Raw genomic sequence first — 20981 nt, 5'->3', positions numbered from 1 at the left:
GTATGATAAAGACAGCAACACAATTAATTCCAATGACAGTTAGATATGGAACTAATTTCCACCCGATAATTCCTGCCAAAAAGGCACCGAAGCAATTTCCGAAGAAGTTCATTGAAGATAACATGCCGGTATGTTTTGTTATATTCGTATCATCTGATATTTCAGCTACAAAGCAGTTAACAGCCATTGAAATAACTGCACCTTTCCCTGAAAGTCCCTGAAATAAAGTTCCTGCAATTATGATCCATACTGCGAGTGTCGGGTGTCCAATATACATACTACCTATATAAAACGGTACCGATAATGTCAATCCAATGCACGAAAATATCATTGGCAATCTGCGACCATTATTGTCACTCCAGGCACCTAGAATCGGACCCGTTACAAAGGCTGGAATGTTGGCGGCGATCCGATAGATGAAGAAATAAATGCTTGCTTCCTTTTGAACACTGTCTTCATGATCTGGATAATTATGAAGATTCAAGCATAGTGTTTCATTTCCATATAAATGCATCTTGCATACAGCGTCTAGTAAATACGGTCTTACGGTGGTGTCTAATAACATTATCCCAGATTTGAAAAGAAATAAAATCGTTCCGATGAAAATCAGTTGCATATTGTCCTTTTTATCTGATTTAAATTGTAGATTAAAATATGTTCTGTAGTTAGAACAATTGCAAGTTGTCCTGGCTTTTGTGTCAAAGTGATTTATTCATATACATTCAAATGCAAAGTGATATACATACACTTAAATATTGCACATAATGAATTGGTCAATAAAATGGAGTTTATTCCAGATGAATGAGTCTGCCTGTAAAATGCATTAAAGTTAATCACATGTAAAATGTATTTCCCAATAAGGTTATTCCGACAAAAAAGGTGAACAAATTTAACTAATATAAACGTTTTATAAAAAAAAACTATTAACAATAAAATAATATAGTTTCCATAATCCTATGGTCGATTCTCAAAGGAGTTGTAACATATAATATCTGTGTTTTTTAACATACATATTTACATGTATAAAACAGATTAAACTAAGTGTTCCGAAACAAAATTTTATGCAGCAACGATTTCAGACATGCACCACTTGCTTTTAGAAAATATACCAACATATTTTTTTTAATAAAGGAATTTCGAAAAAAATAAGAATAATATTTGCAGTAAATGTATATTTCACACTTTAAAACAAAAAGTTTGAATACAGTAAACCAAAGTATAAGGATGTGTTCCCCATGCACGTTCATTGACTAATAGACTGAATTAAACAGCATACGAATTTGTTTTAGATGTTTTAATTTAAAGACCAAAGATTTTTCCATTCCAAATTTGGATATGACGTTGCTTGAATTAGGCGTATGAAAATTTCAAAGAATTCACGACTCTGTTTAATATGTAAATTGTCAATTAATAGTGCTTGATTGTTCTGTATAATTATACAAATCTTGGACCATTTAAGTGATAAAGATTACGGCCACTATAAAAAGTCTCTATAACCAGCAAAATCTTTAACTAGTTCTTTCTATGTTTAGAAATGTGAAAATACCTGTCATGAAATATGCAAGTAAGAAATAGCATCAAATTAATAACAGAATGTGAAAGTGTAACATATGAATTCAAACTTTCTTAACTATTTTCAATGTCGATTGATCTACAGTGGGCAAATTCGTATTTCAAAGAAATCTATCATTTGGATTTTTTTTGAAAAAGCTGATTTAAAAAATAATGTGCTAATTAGAATGACCATTTATCTGATGAATTATAATATTTTGTTCTAGAATACTTCATTATCTGCTTTATTTATTAATATTTTTAATATTGGATCATGTATCTCACACTTGCCAACAATTTCCGTGTACTATATTTTTTCGTGGTTTGTTATTATGTTTTAATACTAGAAACTATCAACGTAATTGAGTCGTGTCACGACAAAACCGACATAATGGGTTTGCATCCGCGCAGTCTGATCAGGATCCATGCTGTTCGCTATCAGTTTCTCTACTTGTAATAGGGTTTGTAAGCGAACAGCATGGATCCTGATCAGACTGCGCGGATGCGCAGGCTGGTCTGGATCCATGCTGGTCGCAAACCCATTATGTTGCTTTTGTCATGATTCATCGTATTTCATACCTTCCATTTTAGACCAATGCTCATATATAATACTTACTTTAAAATTAAGCTGTTTTTTGCAGTTTAATGACTTCCACAACCTCAACTGAATTCAATACTTTTTATGTTTTAGTAAAGCTTTTAATATCTTTCAAATAAAGATAAACAGGATAATTTTATTCTTATTTATGAAATATTTCATTGTGTAATATAGTATATCACGTGACATGTAAGATGACATTTATTGGATATATATTTCACATTAAAAACTGTATTAAAACCAGATATATCTGGTTTTAATACAGTTCTTAATGTGAAATATACTACAGTTGACGTAGCATTCAATACTATGACATACTTTAACTTGGTTATCTTATGTTATATATACCTGTCAAATGCATACTGATTACACGGTCAATGCACACAATATATTAATCTCCGATATATTTTTGTTGGCAAGTTTCGTGAGATGTGCACTGAGCGTTATGACTCATAAACTATGGGATAGTCTATCTTTTGTCAGATCGAGACCACTTAGGTCCATGCTCTTTTCTTATTCATATAATCAACATTATTGTAGCTATGATTGTTTTTTACGTTTTTCGTTTTTAACATATTTTGCACTTATTTGGTAAAAAAAGATAACATGGTTTAAAAATTTACATTTAAAATTTGTTCGGATTTTAATCAATAAATGTATTTTCTATGCCGTAAAATACAATACAAAACGAGATAAAATAGTGTTTATGAATTGTTTCATATCCACTAGATAATTTTGAATGCATTTTGCCATTTCCATTAAAATAGACTGCAGAAACATAAAGATAAAGGTACAAAGGTCTAAAAGAATGGCAACAGTAAGTCTGGAACAACATACCTCTCGTATATTAGACAACCCTTTAACGGACTGTGTTATTGCGGATAATACGACCACCTAAACATTAAGCTTATGTGACTTTTCTAAACATTAGTTATAAACTCCATATTTCGTTCTCGTAAACTACACTAGACCAATCATAATAAAAAATATGGTAAAACTAATACCTTCACAAATGTTTTCACGATTAAATAAATGACAAACATTATCTACATTTTGAGAAAAAAAGTCGTCAAAACATTTCTTTGCAGAAACCTGAAAATAAGATCATAAAGTTTTGAAAAATCGATATTAAAATGTATCTTTTTAATTACACCATACTTGTTATGCGCTTCCGGTGACGTCACATTTTTATATTTTCGATGACATATCTGAAGTTACTTCAATTCCAAAAGCAAAAGTGAGCAATTTTAGTCATTTTTATATTCTGCTGTATAAATTTTATGGAAAAAAATATGTTAGTAGATAAATATAATTGACTACCAACCAATCGATTATGCAAATGACAAAAGGTGTCATACAATTTCGCGATTTTATCCACAATTTTGAATGAAGAATGAGAGTCTATCTTTTACTCAATGTTTACTTTGTTTTCTTTTCTTTAAAACTACTTTTTCATTTGTACAGTTATCTAAAATGACACAGAAATAACCATACATTTTACTAAGAATTTAAAAGGAATGTTTAAGCGCAAGTTAGGTAATTTTTTTTCTTTTCTACAAAAGATCAAAATCACGAAAATCGCGGGATTTTTCCAAAATGTTTAATTTGACTTATTTCAAAGAGTTGTTCACGAGATGAAATGAAATTACATCTTACACAACAAACAAACATATTTTCTTTTTTATGCTATAAACGAGTTTAAATGAAATTTCCTTAATATTAATTTTAATGTTTATATCTGTTTTCCCCACTGGTAGCGTCATTTAAGTCGAGTACAAGAAGTCTTGAGCTAAAAAATAAGTTCGACAATCAACGTAAAATGGCAATGATGATATTTATTTTATTAAAAAGGTATGAATGATCGCTTGTTTACAAGTAAGAGAAAAATTCACACCATCTTACAATATTTCTGTTACTTACGGCGAATTTATATTAGACCTGGCTTTAGTAAAATAGGCAGCCGCCATTTTTAAAAGTTGTGTATTTCACGGGAGGAAAAAAATGTATTTGATTCAGAGGAATATCATGGGATTTGTTAGTCATACATCTTTTTATAAGAAAGAAAACTTATTTGAGGATTGTTAAAGACAATAAATAAGTGTTGACAGATGTGTAAACATTCAAAACGTGGCTAAGAAATTGAAACATATGAAATTGTTGAAACCGGCCTAACGAACGCTCGGTTTTTACTTATTCTTCGGGCTGATGTCTGATATTGCTTCTCTCAAGTTTTCATATTGCATTAGGCAGTTTTTGCTCGTAGGATACTTAAATATGACCAAATGTCTTCAAGAGCAGTTTTGCATGTGGAAGGAATTCTGTTTTTTTTTGTTTTTTTTTTTGCTTTTTTTGTTTTTTTTTTTTTTGTTTTTTTTTTTTTTTTTCAGACAAAAGAATTAGAGACGATATCTGGTGATTGCAAATTTAAATGAATTGAAATAAGGTTTCTTCTTTTTATTACCTTTGAAATTGTAGTTATTTATCAATTTCAGCTTTTTCTTTTCTCTAAACAGCTCTAAGAATGTCAAAATTGAAAGCAAAAATAAAATTGAGGTACCACATGGGGAAAATTTTAAAAAAGTAGTATCGTCATTGAAAAGTGTGAAATTATATTTTGATAATTTTCACTGTGAAATTATCAAATTTAATTTTCTCGGATAAATCAGTAATCAACTGAAAAGCATAAAATAAAATGTATTTACATGTAAATCATTATCATTTGTGTGAAATGCACTGAAATATTAAATTACATGAATATCAATTTAGAAAGATTCATACAACTACGTTTCTTGATAGAGCTAAATTATAAGAATATTAAATGGAATCTGACTTAAAGTAAAACAAAATGATTTTATCATAAGTGGTTGAGGTAATGTTTTATAACAGTCTGAATGATAATCATGTATAAATTATGCAGTGTTCCGAATGTGTTAAATTTAATGACTTTTTGTTTAAGTGTTTTAGATTAAATAAAACTTGTTTGTGTATTAATGTGTTAATGACATATTTGCGTAGAGTAACTGTTGTTTTTTTTAAGTTATTACAGATTTTTCTAATTGAAAACTCACATGATCTCAATATACGACATTTTTTTAATTTTATACTTCGATTATTTTAGGACTTTTTTCCTGTAGCAACACATATAAATTAGATGAGAAATATGCAAAATCTTTTCTGAAGGAATTTGTTCGCGGTTGGATCTTATATTTGGCTAAACTACCTAGCCTACATGAACAGGACCAAATTGGGTCGAATATTTAAATGAGAGCCAAAATGTATCCATAACTGACATGTCACTAAAACCAGATTATACCATTATTTTGTAAATAAGCAACATTATTTCAGTGCATTTCACACAAATGATAATGATTTATATACATTATATCTTATGTTTTTCAATGGATTACTGATTAATCAGAAAAAAATATGTTGTATATTGCATTATTTTATTTTTTTGAACATGACGTCGTTGCGTATCCTTGACAACTGTTACGGGTATTTCAACGCCATTGGCGGACAAAATATCTTAAATTCTACAGCATTCGACGGAAATTATTTTTTCTTTTAAGCTGATATAAAATTTATGAAAATTGCGGCTAAACTGAACGTCAAATTTTACACAAAACTGACAATTTTCTTTCCATTTCTCATACATTTCTCGGCGTAAAACAATAAATTTTATATCAGCTTAAAGGAAATGATAATTTCTGTCGAATGCTGTAGGATTTAAGATATTTTGTCCGCAAATGACGTTGAAATACCCGTAACAGTTGTCAAGGATACGCAACGATGTTATGTTAAAAAATGGGCTTTGATGGTCAACTTTGACGTCATGTGTACAAAAATTGGCTGAAACTATTGGAATAAAATCAACGGAATCAAATCAGAAATATGGTCAACTTTCTGCATGCCAATTTTCAAGACGCTACTCGAAAGTTCGCAAAGTGTCGCGTTCTACCTTAAATCAGATTGCCGAGTGTTTTGATGTTCTTTCTCTTTTGTATCATACTCAAACATAAAAACACGTTTCCTGTTGTCACAATATGAAACCCCGGGAAAAATTTAATTAAAACGAGCATCCGAATATGATATTTCTGTCGCTTTCCCTATCCCTGCGGTCACAATAAGTAAACCCCAGCAAAAATGAGCCAATCAATGGGCATGTTCTGGTGCGCGGGTAACTAATACCTGCACTGTGCATGTATATGTATACGATTTAACTCTGACAACAGAAAGGTCCCCAAACAATGATACAAGGCATTATTTTATTATATTTATAACAAACAGGTCGATATGAATATTCTGAATATTAAACAACGTACATTTAAAATACTTTGTCTCTTAATGGATGAGTGTGTGTCTTTAAGAGAGACAAATCTGCGGTGCAGATTTACTAAATACTGCAATATGGCTTTGAAGTTGTCCCCCTTTAACATTCTTTTGTAATTACATATGGTCAGAAAATGTGTGTTATGATTTTTATCTTTGTGATGTATATGAGTAAAATGTATAGATAAGACTGAAATAATTAAATACTTAACACTGATTGCAATGCATTTTTCTTTTGCAATACTGAAGAAGAAAGAAAATAAAATAATACTGCTTTATTACATATCGCCGACTATCGGGCAGCTGTTTGTGAGGAGTGGCCGGGAGATAACTTTTATTTGTCCCAGACAAATCTTGCCAGGGGACGGTTCTTGTCGGCCAGCTAATAAGTCAACACAGCATTTCCGTTCATGGCGAATAGCGAGGGCTACGAGGATGAATCTGCTGATGACTGTTCAAGATTTTACCAAGGTGATAGATAATTCCTACTTAAAGGACCAACAAGCCCTTCAGCAATATTTTTTATTATAACTCACGTAAACTCTTTACTTTGTTACATATATACATTGTATATATAAATATGTAAACGGACCTCACATGCTGTTATTTCGATCTATCATCCTAAAACTGAGTATCACCCGCTCAATTTTATTTTTGGCAATATTTCCCAGGGGCGAGTAGTTTATATATACTTAAGAAAACGTAATGTTCTAGTTCTCTCCCCTGGTCGCAATCGATGATGAACGGCGGCTCTCAGAGTAATTAAATGTTGGTTCGGTATAATAAAAAAAACACATATCTCTCAGTGTAATAGTGCATATTAGCATATTAGTCTAAAAGTACAGAATCAACCGTCTTTTAATATAATAGCAACAAGAGTACGATTAAGTTCTTTCATTTTAATCTGATTTAATCTACCTTACACAAACTTTTATATCTTTAATGATAGACTATGAACCAACATTTATACTAGTGCGTTGTATGTATAAATCCCTATATGACCGTACTCATTTCATAGTGCATTGCGATAAGAATTTAAAAACAAACTATTTGCTAACAAAAGAGCAAATGTCAGGCTAAATTATTTTATTCAAATTAAATGTCGTAGATGATAACATTTACTACAGCAGATGCATATGAAAAGTCTGAAAACCTTTTCGTGTATTTATTATTCAATCCACTTAGTATCAATTAACTGCAAATCTATAACCGGAATTTCGGCAAGAAGAAACAGTTACTTTAAATGCAAATCCTTACCGTTATTTGGGCACTTTTTAGCGAAAAGCTCGCGAGGGACGATAACAACAGTACGGGGCGTTTAGCGGTAGTTTTACAATCTTACGACGGTGACTTTACCGACAATATACATTATAATTACTCCCTGATTCATTTTTACAGGAGCGAGTACATGATTCTGTTATTCTACATTTTTATCACAATCATTATGTCCGTTTTCATTATTATGATGATGATACATCATCATCATCATCATCAAAGATATCATCGTTATCGCCTAAGATCATACCCTATGATTAACACTCGCAAAGCCCTTGTATGCAAATAGCTAGCAAGCTCGATTGACAGTTCTTTACATTTGAAGAGAGTGACATTATTCAGCAGAAGCTACTATAAATATAGTGTGACTTGTGGCATATCAGGTTTAGATACGGAGAAGCAAACAAATGAGCTGATGATTTAAGAATAAACAAAGCAATGAAATGAAACAAATTCTATTACCTAAATCAATTCTGTATAAAACAGTTAATAAATAGATATTGGTAAAAAATATGATAAACAAGATCAACAAGGAAAGGCGGCGTCCAGTGAACGCAACCCCCATATGACCCAGCAACAAGAACCAATGGCAAGGAGCCCAGGCGGACCCCAAACAAAAACAGGACAGGACAAAGGCAGAGCACGGACAGGTTAATCATTTAATGATAAATAATTTGTAACTGATTAGGAATTCAAAGAAAATAATATGGGAAGGGGACAGGAGACCGGGGGAAGGGGGGTTTAATCAAAGAAAAAAAAACTAGAGGCAATGGGGAAGATACTTACCGTAGACGAGAAAACAACAAGGAGGGACACAAGCAAAAGTGTCACCAAAACAGTATGAAACAACATAGACATACATCTGAGGAACACAGTGGGGCGCCGCCTTGGAACGGTCAGCAGCATAATAATGACTGCTGGGGAGTTTAAACCGGTTAATGGTGCACCAAACCTCGCTCTTAGCCCCACCATGTTCCTATAAACGAGACAGTGTAAATAAAATGAATCCCCGCCAAGTGAAATTCTAACAGTTGTCATGGTTACAAAAGGTTAAATAAGTAAAACACTAAAATGATCATGTAGAAACATATAAAAGTAAACCCAATGACCATAACAAAAGTACTCAATGTCCTAAAGGAAGACAGAGCAACAAGAAAATCACCTACAAGGGCCCGACGAGGCATCAAATATTTGTGAATTATATAATTTCATCCGCTTTATTAGTCATATGATTGGTCTACTTCTAAAATGTATTTAATTTTGTCTCCTGACATTGGGTATTTCACCATTTCTGTTAATCTTGATTTCCTTTACAATAATTGGTAACACTTCTTCATGTTGTCCTTTCTTAAAGAGTCTGTGAACTACAACAGTTGCAATCAGCATTGTTAGATTGACGAGTCCCATCACAAAGAAGGCGATACCCGGGTAGAAAGACACAGTTGCGCTGTATATTCCCATATATACTATAGATCCAATGAGTTTTGCGGCAATTTCAGTAACAGAATAAATTGAAAAGAATTTTCCTAGTTCCTCCTCTTCTATAACTTTGCTTAAAATTGATCTTATACAAATGATAAATGAACCACCAGATCCGATTACGTCATAGACGAACATAGTCCAAGTTACGGTGCTAAATCCTGTGCACACGTACCGAATTACCCTACAAAATAATCCTATTACAACGAGTTTTATATCGGATAATTTCAATATCTTTGAAAGGAATGGCAGTGTCAAAAATAGTGCTTCGCCCATTAAAATGTTATCAAAAGAAACAAAATATGAGTATAACGACTTTGTCCAATTGTAAGGACTTCTACTCACGAATAGGAGCATAACGTCAACAGTTCCTGTGACGTCACAAGTACTTAAGAATATAACAGAGAAAAGAATCAAGATATATAAATTGTTAAAACCTGTCCTCTTTCTTGTAAATAAGCCGGAGTATAATTTTAATCCCTCGAAAGTTCGGTATGATTGAACTGTTTTGTCTAATTCACAGTCATCTGGGTTAGTTTTTGTTTCAGAATTGTTATCCGTTTCACCATTTGCACAAGTTTTTGATATTTTATGAAAGTTTGAACATTTACCAGTCGAAGGACGCTTGGTCTCCTTGATAAACACTAGTATGATTATGACAGCAATACCATTGATTCCAATGACAGTAAAATATGGGACTAGGTCCCAACCGATAATTCCTGCCAAAAAGGCACCAAAACAATTTCCGAAGAAGTTCATTGAAAATAACATACCAGTGTGTTTTGTAATATTCTTCGCATCTGATATTTCAGCTATAAAGCAGTTGACAGCCATTGTTATAACTCCACCTTTCCCTGAAAGTCCCTGAAAGAAAGTACCTGCAAGTATGATCCAAACTGCGAGTGTGGGGTGTCCGATATACATACTTCCTATATAAAACGGTACAGATAATGTCAATCCAATGCACGTGAAAACCATCGGCAGTCTGCGACCATTTTTGTCACTCCAGGCTCCTAGGAACAGACCAGTAACAATGGCTGGAACGTTTGCAGCAACGCGATAGATGAAGAAATAAAGGCTTGCTTCTTTTTGAACACTATCTTCGTGGTCTGGATAGTTATGAAGATTCAGACATAATGAATTATTGTTGAATAAATGCTTCTTGCATACAGCGTTAAGTAAATACGGTCTAACGGTGGTGTCCAATAACATTTCCCCAGATTTGAAAAGAAAAAATACCGTCCCGATGTATATAAGTTGCATATTTTTCGTCCAAATGACTTTAAAGTTTGGATTTATCCTATAGAACAATTGCTTGTGTTTTCCCTTTAAATTTCAAAGGTATATACTATGTATATATACATGTATGAAAACATGTCACGCAATGAAATGTTAATTAAAATGAGGTTTCATTAGAGAAAATACAAAAGTGCAATAGAAATAATATTGTAAAAACATGTTTTGTTAATGCCTGTAAAATACATATTTTTTCCACTGAGTACAATTTGTTTCACGATGTTTTTTTGTTTGCTTTTTTTGTTGTTTTTTTTCATACTTTCATTCCGATATTGTACATATTTTAGATAACCGGTGAATCATCATTTTTTTTATATTGCACTTTCGCTTAACATTCAAGCAGTGCTTTTTATGTAAGAGGATGCGTGTATACATATAAGTACTGCTATAATTTAAAAACTACGAATTGTATTAATTAAGGAATTTTATTACAGTTCATTATTGAAATTATAAAATATGTACAAGCAGAATATCATGAACATTTATTTTTTAAACTAAATGTATATAACTACTGATAAATTGCAAACAAACAGTATACATGTATTAATAAATATGATAAAAGAAATCATATGTTTAAGATATATGTATAATAATGTTTTTCAGAAGAGCAATAATCATCCATTGGTCTTTGTTTTAATGTAACATACAACCTACTTTAGTGCGTTTAAAATTAGCAACAACCTTACATATATGAGCGAGGAACAAATTCCAAATGGTTTAAATGAAAACCTTTGGGCAATACCGTGAAAACCTTTGGGCAATACCGTGATAGAAATTATCGCTGGGTTACAAACTTGACTAAAGTCAGAAATAAGCTTATCACAGCAACCACGACAGACGGTGTTTGAAACTTGGCGCTATTCCTACTTTCTTCACTTTTTTCACCACTGTCACAGGTCAGCTCTCCAGAATATTGTTGAAACATGATATTGTCTACTGGACCGCATGCTGAATAACTATGCCAGACTTCGTACAGATTCTTTGCTAAAATAGCCATGGATTCCGTGCAGTTTTCAGTGACGTCAAAGGAAATACATGATCGAAATCTAGATGTTGCTCTGTAAAAAAAAAAACATCTTATGTTAAAGACAGCATGAAATCTTACTCCAAAATGAAGAAACATATAATATATATATATATATAATATACGATGTAGCAAAAAGAGGAAAGGAATGTCATTTATGTATTGTAAATTACAGTACTTAATTATATTATTGTCGTCCAGTAACAGAAGGTGGAAACAAGTTTTAAGTGTGACTCAAAGCGGATAAATACACGAGTATATGTAACGTAAAAACAGAATTAGTAACATCTTTGAAACAAACATGTTACAGTTAATAAACCTTACCCACAAACAAGATTTTTGTATTCGGAAAATTGTTCCGCGTGTATGTACATCTGTGCCGACGTCATAGATTTTGCTAATGTACGCAAGCATGAAGTGTCTCGCATTCTACAGTGTTGAATCGTGGAAGCGAACACTGCAATGAGTTACAAAGACATATCATTATTTTTATTTACAAATTTAATATACATCAGTTTCTGCGTTAAGGTACCTGTATTATCATTTATCTTTTGAGTATACAGCTGTATATAAATACTTTCCATGTTGTTCTTTGTCATAGTGTGATATTGTAGTTTGCCATCGCCTATATATGAGCCACGCCATTATAAAACCAACATCCGCGCAGTCTGATCAGGATCCATGCTGTTCGCTATCACTTTCTCTACTCGAAATAGGGTTTGTAAGCGGACAGCATGAATCCTGATCAGACTGCGCCCATGCTGGTCACAAACGCACTATGTTGGTTTTGTCACGTCGCGGCTCATATATAGTATACAAGTTTGTAATGTAAAAGTAATTGTAAAATGGTCGCGTATATTAACCCATTAACACAATAAAGTAATTGAATTTTAAATTTAAGAGTAAGTTGACAACAGAAGTACGGGAGGGTTTAACTGAAGAAATGAAAAACATTTACCGTTAATATTGTCGCATGTTGCTCTGGTGGATATTTTTATAGTTTCAGGGTCAATCATCACAAACTTGTTCTCTTTATGACAATCCCCAATAGCCTGTGTGTAGCATTGGCTTGTGCATTCAATACTTTTAAAATAGAAGTGCATTTATTAATTCATTAACGGTTAATTATCTATAAACTCTAATTTATTTGTACTGAAGAAGTAATTCTGAAAAAAAAATATGTGTTTAATTTAATAACTTAAGTTTAAAAAATATGTACTTCACCAAGTTCTGTTTCATAATTTTTTCTTTATTGCAATAATGTATTCAAATAAACGAATTGACGCTGTTATAAATGACATATGTGTCACATCTGTTAGGTTTATATTCTGTTTGTTTCTTAAATAAACATTGGCGTTTCACAATAAACAGAAGGATACTATCATATTTAAAAGTTACCCTTTACCCTGACAAAATAAATCACACACATGCACTCACACACTCACACATACATACACACTTACACACAAAGAAAATACATACTCATCACATATTTCTTGAATTGCAGATTGGTTTTGCTGCATAAAAGTTGTCATGGTGATCGGCTTACATTGCGACATTCGTGACGTCACACTTGATGTAAAACATCTATTTGTCTGAAGTGAATTTATAATTTACATAATGAAATTTCAATGTTTTATTGTCTATTTTTTATAGTTAGGTCTTTAAAAGAAACATTCGTTATTTGTAAAATTAGTCTAAGGAAGTGTTGTACATACTAATGTCAATGGTTCTGAAAAAATGTTGAAATAAAATTAACTTTAAGATTAATTTTACAAAGGAGCTTGACATGATCTGATGATAAGTATGTTAATGTTTAACCATAATTCAAGGGCAGACATCCTTATAACTAACTTTCATAACAGCAAAGCATGGGTCGAAATCCCATCAGGGGCAAGCCGTTGTTTCTTTGAGCAAAACACCTTCATACTGGTTGGTTCCAGGAACGAACTTTTGAGTGTTTAAAAAAAACTTATAGCTTCTGACTAAATCGAACTCAAATAAATCCGTATAAAACTAAAACCTGTTATTAAAATTTTCAAAATAAATAAAACTAACGGGGTTTTGACACTTGATTTCACCGCCATATTTCTTAAATAAGGCATTTTCTTGTGATATGTTACACTGTGACAATGAGTGCTTCAAAATTGCAATTGTCGTTTGAAGTTCCGCCATCTCAGCCGTGCAGTTTGCGTCATGTTGCACAGTTATACAAGACACCGACCTTGCAGACAACCTAGAATATAAAGAATGAGTTTTTTAAGTTAAAAAAATCGGTATTAAAGAGTAATAAATTAGCATGTACATATATGTCTATATATTTGCTACAGTACTATTTAGCCCAATTAACAATTGAATATATATGATAGTTCAAGCATATACGTTTTACTTTCAGTAAATGTTCATTTTATCATACCATAACATATTTATTTCTTGAATTTTATACTTAAATAATTAAACGACAAATGCTTGTTTTCATATAAAACAATAACTGTGTACCGGAAGCTTTAAATGATTCCCTCATTACTAAATACATTACTCGCGAAAACCGGTTCTTTCTTCTAATTCGTATCTATGCCATAATGTCAAATTCTTTTCAACACAAATACAATGTATTTGATGATATTTGCCTAGGTGCACACATGGAAACCCAATGTTCATCAACGATATAAGAATGTCAGACAAAAAAAGCAAACAATGTTTACCTGCATTCAATTTGTTTCGTTTTTAACTCTTGCGACATGTTAGTCGTCGCCAACATCATATCTATCTGTTCTTTATTGAACGTTTCATCAACGCATGGTACTTTAAAGTCGCAATTTTCTTCAGCCAGGCGTGTCACTGAAAGAAAAATAGCTCTTTAAATTATCTCCTGTTAAATTATAACGAACAATTTGCATATTTCCAAAAAAAAATATTGAACACCCGCGAAATAAATTGAACTTGCCAAGCATAAAAACGATTGCAATTTATGGCCAATACAGTATATAATAACAGTGCAATTTGAGATGAAACATTAATGCAAGACTTCATCAGAAAGACATCAAATAGGTAGAAAGTAATACAATGTACTAATAAGTATTTTTAGGTATTCGTTATACATTTTTCAGGCATTTTTAACATACGGCGGAACAAAATTATGGATTTTCTTTCAAACTTACATGTTGCATTTAAACATCTTACTCTGTAAAGTGCTTTATAAACTTCGATGTCCTCTTTAAAATGGTGGATTTCATTACTACAGTCGCCAATGGCTTCTTTTAGACATTGAAGATAACATTCAACACTGAAATAACATAAACTATCATTATTCAACGTAGGATAAGAGTAAGACCCGTTTTTTTACATAGAGATAAAAATAGACCTTTCCTATTTCTTTTTATATAAAGTTCGGTAGCTATATTTTCCTAAAGCGGTGATTTCAAAATAAGTACTGTCTAAAATGCGACCAGTACAAACCATGATCGGATTGTACTGGTCGCATAGGTTGCTTTAGTTGTCGCCAGCGGACTAAGAGACGAAAACAGACATGTACATTATTCACATCATTATCCCTTCGCTTTTTCATTGATACTTGGTGTTTGCGAGCGTGGAAGGTTTTGCATTTTACGGAACATATTAACTAATTTTGTTTGGCTACACTATGAAGAAATATATAAACTATTATTCAGCTTCCGCCTAATAAGTACATGACACAGTATATCACGTGTTAAATGTGGTCAACATGTATGTTAAAACATTCATTATGTCAAATATTTCTGTGACAGCTTTATATTGTGTATATTTAATTAAAAAAACCTTATGATTCAAAACCGGTGTATATATAGGTGAGGTCCTTTACCATATGCCTTTTTTCTTGAAAATTAGCCATCATGTGTCATCTTTGTAGTAAAACAATTATATATGTAATTAGAAATCTACATAAAAGTTCACATTGCTTTTATCTTAAATGTTAAATGCAGCCCACAAAGAGAACATACCCTATAAGATGCGATTCGACACCTCGTGTTTATTTCAAATTACGAGATTATACTTATTTTTTATCTTATTTTAATACTATAAACCACTGCAATAGAAAAATGTGGTAATTCCTTTGCGATACTGAAATTTCAAATGTTACAAATGAACAGAATTTATATTATTAAATAATTTCCTTCTTACTTTAAATACTATAAACAACTGCTGCAATAGAAAGATGTAATAATTCCTCTTTCGTATTCATGGTTACATGATTCAATGTGCCAGCTAGATTTGAGCCGCGTCATGATAAAACCAACATAGTGCGTTTGCGACCAGCATGGATCCAGACCAGCCTGCGCATCCGCGCAGTCTGATCAGGATCCATGCTGTTCGCTATCAGTTTCTCTACTTGTAATAGGGTTTGTAAGCGAACAGCATTGGATCCTGATCAGACTGCGCGGATGCGCAGGCTGGTCTGGATCCATGCTGGTCGCAAACCCACTACGGTGGTTATGTCGTGACGCGGCTCATTTCATCGTTAGTATAGCTAGGGGCTAAGCATTCCGGTGTCATACATGTATCCAAATCAAAATGACAGGCTTATGAAATACTCATTTACGGGAAGTGTCATAACCTTACTTTGACACCATTTTTTATCAAAAAGAGGTCCTTACATTCACCTTTCTAAACATACCATTTAAAAAGGGAACAACGTATATTTTTAAATGAAAGGATTCAAGTATATTTTTTTTTCAGAATTTAGAATCAATACCCAAAATAGATTCTTTAAAAGCCATTTATCTTGTTAACAAATAAATGGTAAAAATGGTAAAAACATATAATAAGTAAAATAACTAACGTTTGACTTATACAACGTCAACTGTATAATTTCAAATATAATCAATTTATTATAGAAACATGTCTTGGACTTGTTTTTTACTCGGCCAGGTTTAACAAAAATTGCCGATTTTTTTTTATAACTTTATCTACTGTAGCCGAAAACAGTGCTTTTGGGCATACCATCTTAGTTTTAATATATATATTCTGCCGTGAAATAGTTACATTTGCTGAAGCAATACATGTGGCAGAATATAATTAAAGTGAGTACTGAGATTTTACAAAATAAATGCCATTAGTTTCGGTTCAATGTCTTAAGTTTAAGAAAAGTAGTTGCAAATCACAGCAAGGCGAAAAGTGAGGCGTTATATGCTGTATTTACACGGTAATATGATCGCGTGATACCATATGATAGATAGCATTTGTATTTAACAGGAATTACTTTTTTAACTTTTATAATAGATATTCCTGAAACCATTATCAATAATAATCGAAATTGATAACAAGAAAGCAATTTATATATAAAATATTTTTAAGCTAATAGAGTATTGAAATCAATATCTGAACAAAGAACAGTTCAGCTATGAATATCTCACTTTTCACATATAGTGTCAAAGTCGCCATGGTGGTCCCCCAGCATAAACGTCATGACATTCGTGTTTTGCTGCTTCAACTTTGGCTATAGAACAACGATCATCGGTGGCCCTTGCATTTAGTCTGATGGTGTCTGCAATAAAAATGATAATTTGTGTCTGATATAATAAATGATAATTCGCCACAATTTCAATTGTTCAATATTTATGTATGTTTATTATAGCAAAAAGATTATAGTGAGAGGCGGCATGATGGAGTGCGTCGGAATATTTATCAAAGATCGCTTATCGCGTGGGGTTCAAACCCAATCAGTGGCACGCCGTTGTTTCCTTCAGCAGGAAATTTTACACGCATCGTTCAATTATATAGGAAAAAAACCGGAACAGATTCGAAAGTGTGTCCATAAGCTTATAGCTTCCTACACACTCGAATTAAAGGGAATTCTTTATAAACCAAGCCTATAGAATTTATTTTTTATTTACGCAAACAATATTTTTACCATTAAATCGTGTCATGTTAAACGATTTTCCTGTGACGACATATCTAAGACACAGATAAAATTAACAATTCTCCATATCGTTAATGGTACAATGTTATTTTACAAATCATAATTTTTGTTTCAAATATGTTATCAAAATATATATAAAATTATGTTTTCAAGTTACATTGAAATGCGTTTTTCATAAAATAAAACGGCAAAATAAAAACAATATTATGAAACTTTATGCAAACAAACCGATTTTGATTAACACGTCCTCATCAATTTCATTATAAAATTCTATGCAACATATTTTTAAAGATTTTTACGATGCATACCTTTTTTCTTTTAAAATCCCATATCAAATCTTTTATCATGAAGAATAAATCATTTCGGAAATCGACAAGAAGAGCTTTTGTATGTTTTTGAACTTTGTTGTGTTATGCTATTTGGTCATAATAACTTTTGTTTGGGGTTTGACAAAAATTGTACAAAATAATTAGACAAACTTACATGTTTTCAAATTATTAATATTATTTGTGTCTTATAGGCCCATTAAGCCGGGTGTAAGTTCATGTATTGTATGCCCATTGTTTTGTATGTTTACATATACATATGACACAATATACTTTATTATTTAATTTTACCCATGAAATATGGTGCTATATCAGTCAAAAATATTTCATATTTTTTAAAAATAAATACGAAATATAATTTTGAAAGTGGGCGGAGGCCAAAGTCATATTTATTTTAAGAGACTTCTTTCGCCATTTTGTTTGAAAAATCTGATAAATACAAAACAACTTTTTGTTGAATTTTGTTTTGAAAACTATCTAGAATGATATAAAATGGTCTAACTAAGAAAATAAATCCTAACACCAATATCTTTAATTCAGTCATTAACGCTGTACAGACGTTTAAAGAGTGGTTTACGTGAAGTCACAATGTAGCGCTAAATATCGCGTGCAAAACAAGACAATTATCAAAAACATGTACTGCGCGCTGTACAATTGCAGTTGTGTAGCAAGCAAGGGGGTTCGTAACCATTTTTTTTATAATGAAATTAAATAAAAAGGTTATTTTATCGTTTTTCGTGAAAAATAAGATATATTTTCACGAAACATGATAAAATGCCACATATTTTCACTCGCCGTCCTGGCTCGTGAAAATATGTGGCATTATATCATGTTTCGTGAGAATATATTCCATATTTCACTCAAACGAAAAAATATCCTCTTATTATTTATTTATTTAATTACTTAACATGTACAGTTATTTTTATATTTTATTAATTAACATAATACGTATTTATCAACATATTAAAATTAATCAATTATCTGATTATTAAAACAGAAAAAATATACTTACGCAGCATCAATATATAAATACCGATTGCTAGTTTTTCCATGTTTTATATCGTTAAATAATCTAATTTGGTATCTGTCTAAAATTTACAAAAATGAACAAAAACGCAATTATTTTGTGAGCAATAAGTATGTTTCTAAATCACTTAATTACGTCACGTTTTCAGCTGTTGATAATATGAAAATATATAAACATCATAAAAAGCTTCAAATCCGCAAATTATTAATGAAATATCAAAAGATAAAGTCAGACCAAACAAATCAAAATACCAAAATAATATGTCACGGCCGCAAAAATATATTCTTTCTCGCATTTTATAAATAACAAGTTGTATACATACATTTATTTTAAGCGACCTTTTAGTTCACTGTGGGAGTTGATAAATGGTTGTAACATTGATGTTGTCTTTGTCAACGTCAAGAATTTGCCCATTTAATACACCTTTATCATGAAGGAAAACTCCTTAATTACTTCTTTCATCCTTGCCCGAGATGCACACATTTGTAGTGCATCAACCGCTACTTAACTTCCCAGGTAAAGTAATCTTTGTTGTGGAAACTAAAATGTTTATTTGCTTCATCAACTTAAAATCAAGATTCATATGGTTGCGTGATTTGAAACATAGCGTGTGTCATAACATTTGAAAAACTAATGAATTTTTTTGCTATTCATGTAAAAAATTATAAATGCACGCTTAGAATTAAACTGATTTTTATAAGTTCAACCTAGTTTCAACAAGCAGGTGTGTCAAGCAGTTTACTTCTTGGACACGCTTAATTATAAAAAACGTTAGCTTGACTTTAAGTAATGAAATGCAAAAATGAATTTAAAAAAACGTAAATGAAGATATCTAAATACATTTTGTATCTCTTTACTACATGATGATATAAGATTTTTTGGAAATTGCTCTGAAAACAAATGTAATTTATTATTATACTAATAAATGAAATATTGAAAAATATTAATTTAATAAAATGTTCAATTTCCGCATTTCCACTGTAAAAAAAAACATATTTCACTGCAGTGAAACATATTTTCCGTATTTCACTGATGTCTTGTTGGACTACTTTCTTCTAAATTCAGCCAATATACAAAATCTAAGCGAAAATCCTTCAAATTGTAATGTCAAAAAGACAAACATGTATATACTAAACAGAAAATTCAAGTTGTTTTTTTTTCATAAATACCACCACTCATTAATATTTATTTTCATACCACGCGATGAAAATAAATACTGTATTAAATAAAACCTTATTTATTATACAGAGGATTTTAAATGAATGTAGGCTGTATAACGAATTCATTTCTCACGATAGCTCCAAGCTAGCATGATGTCATGTTTTATTTAATGGGGATAATAGATGTAGAAATGAACTTGCACGAATAAAATATTCTATTAACCACATACATTTCGTATGCTTAATTTTTGTAAGTCCACATCATTGCGAATAGCTAACGGTAGAATTGGTGATACCAGTTCGTTCACATTTTTTAACCAACGATCATGTAGTACAATTGACTATTTGGTTTTGAATGATAAAGATTTTAAGCGGATTAATACATTTCAACTGTTACCGTTTAACGAATACAGTGACCATGCACCACTCTTCTTTGAAATTGATATTAATTCTTTGATAAGTAGTCAAAATATAAATGATTATGAAAATACCTCGGAGTATACATTTTATAAATGGTCAGATGATCACAAGATAAACTTTAGACGTGATATCATTTCAAAGCTTCCCGAGTTTAATGCACTTCTACTTAGTAACGGTACATCGGAGAGCCTTTCTATTGATAATTTAGTTGAGGGTTTTTCCTCGTTGATTGAAGAAGTGGCCGAACCGTACTTTAAACATTCGCGGATATCATGCAATATGCATTCTACATCATGTAATAAAGAGTGGTTTGATCGCGAGTGTGTAGAATCAAAGAAACTGTATATTTTAGCGCTTAATTCATTTAATGGAAACAAATCAATAGATAACAGACAATTACTTTTTGAGCGTAAACGTTCTTATAAACTTTTAATGCGCAAGAAAAAAAGAGTGTTTAAGACTAAAAAGTCGCGCGAATTATGCGAACTTCGTAAATCAAAACCAAAGCAATTTTGGAATCATTTTAAGTCAAAACCTGAAAATTGTTCAAACGATGTAAAACCTGAAGAATTTCGTGAATATTTTTCTAGCTTGTTC

The 20981-nt window shown here is 31.5% G+C and overlaps 2 protein-coding genes and 1 long non-coding RNA gene across 3 annotated transcripts; all 3 read right to left on the bottom strand.

Moving 5' to 3' along the window:
* Positions 1-5915: 5915 nt before the first annotated feature.
* Positions 5916-10669, bottom strand: LOC132713624 (lysosomal proton-coupled steroid conjugate and bile acid symporter SLC46A3-like). Its single transcript, XM_060696273.1, has one exon. It carries the CDS (start codon positions 10493-10495, stop codon positions 9008-9010), a length of 1488 nt encoding a protein of 495 aa, XP_060552256.1. The 5' UTR covers positions 10496-10669; the 3' UTR covers positions 5916-9007.
* Positions 10670-10890: 221 nt separating this feature from the next.
* Positions 10891-14666, bottom strand: LOC132713636 (uncharacterized). The gene is made up of 7 exons (XM_060696283.1): positions 14654-14666; positions 14258-14393; positions 13611-13788; positions 13035-13147; positions 12511-12635; positions 11877-12009; positions 10891-11586 (listed from the first exon to the last, which is right to left on the bottom strand). Exons 1-7 carry the CDS (start codon positions 14664-14666, stop codon positions 11304-11306), a joined length of 981 nt encoding a protein of 326 aa, XP_060552266.1. The 3' UTR covers positions 10891-11303.
* A 47-nt stretch (positions 14667-14713) lies between these two features.
* LOC132713631 (uncharacterized) lies at positions 14714-19271 on the bottom strand. Its single transcript, XR_009623472.1, has 3 exons — positions 18790-19271; positions 16946-17076; positions 14714-14838 (listed from the first exon to the last, which is right to left on the bottom strand). It is a non-coding gene; the product is annotated as an uncharacterized LOC132713631 (long non-coding RNA).
* Between the last annotated feature and the right edge of the window lie 1710 nt (positions 19272-20981).

This window comes from Ruditapes philippinarum, unplaced genomic scaffold, assembly GCF_026571515.1.
Source record: "Ruditapes philippinarum isolate M1 unplaced genomic scaffold, ASM2657151v2 ctg919_1_1_1_1, whole genome shotgun sequence".
NCBI classification, from domain to species: Eukaryota; Metazoa; Mollusca; class Bivalvia; order Venerida; family Veneridae; genus Ruditapes; species Ruditapes philippinarum.
The sequence above is the reverse complement of the archived record's forward strand: the minus strand, read 5'-3'. Positions and strand labels throughout refer to the sequence as shown.

Bases quoted from the DNA above. Each gene is read 5' to 3' on its own strand.
- LOC132713636 (XM_060696283.1), bottom strand. The intron at 13,789-14,257 runs GTAAACATTGTT...TTTATATTCTAG, and splicing joins ACGAAACAAATTGAATGCAG to GTTGTCTGCAAGGTCGGTGT. The intron at 12,010-12,510 runs GTAAATGTTTTT...AACTCATTGCAG, and splicing joins AACATGCGACAATATTAACG to TGTTCGCTTCCACGATTCAA.
- LOC132713624 (XM_060696273.1), bottom strand. From the start codon at position 10,495: ATGCAACTTATATACATCGGGACGGTATTTTTTCTTTTCAAATCTGGG.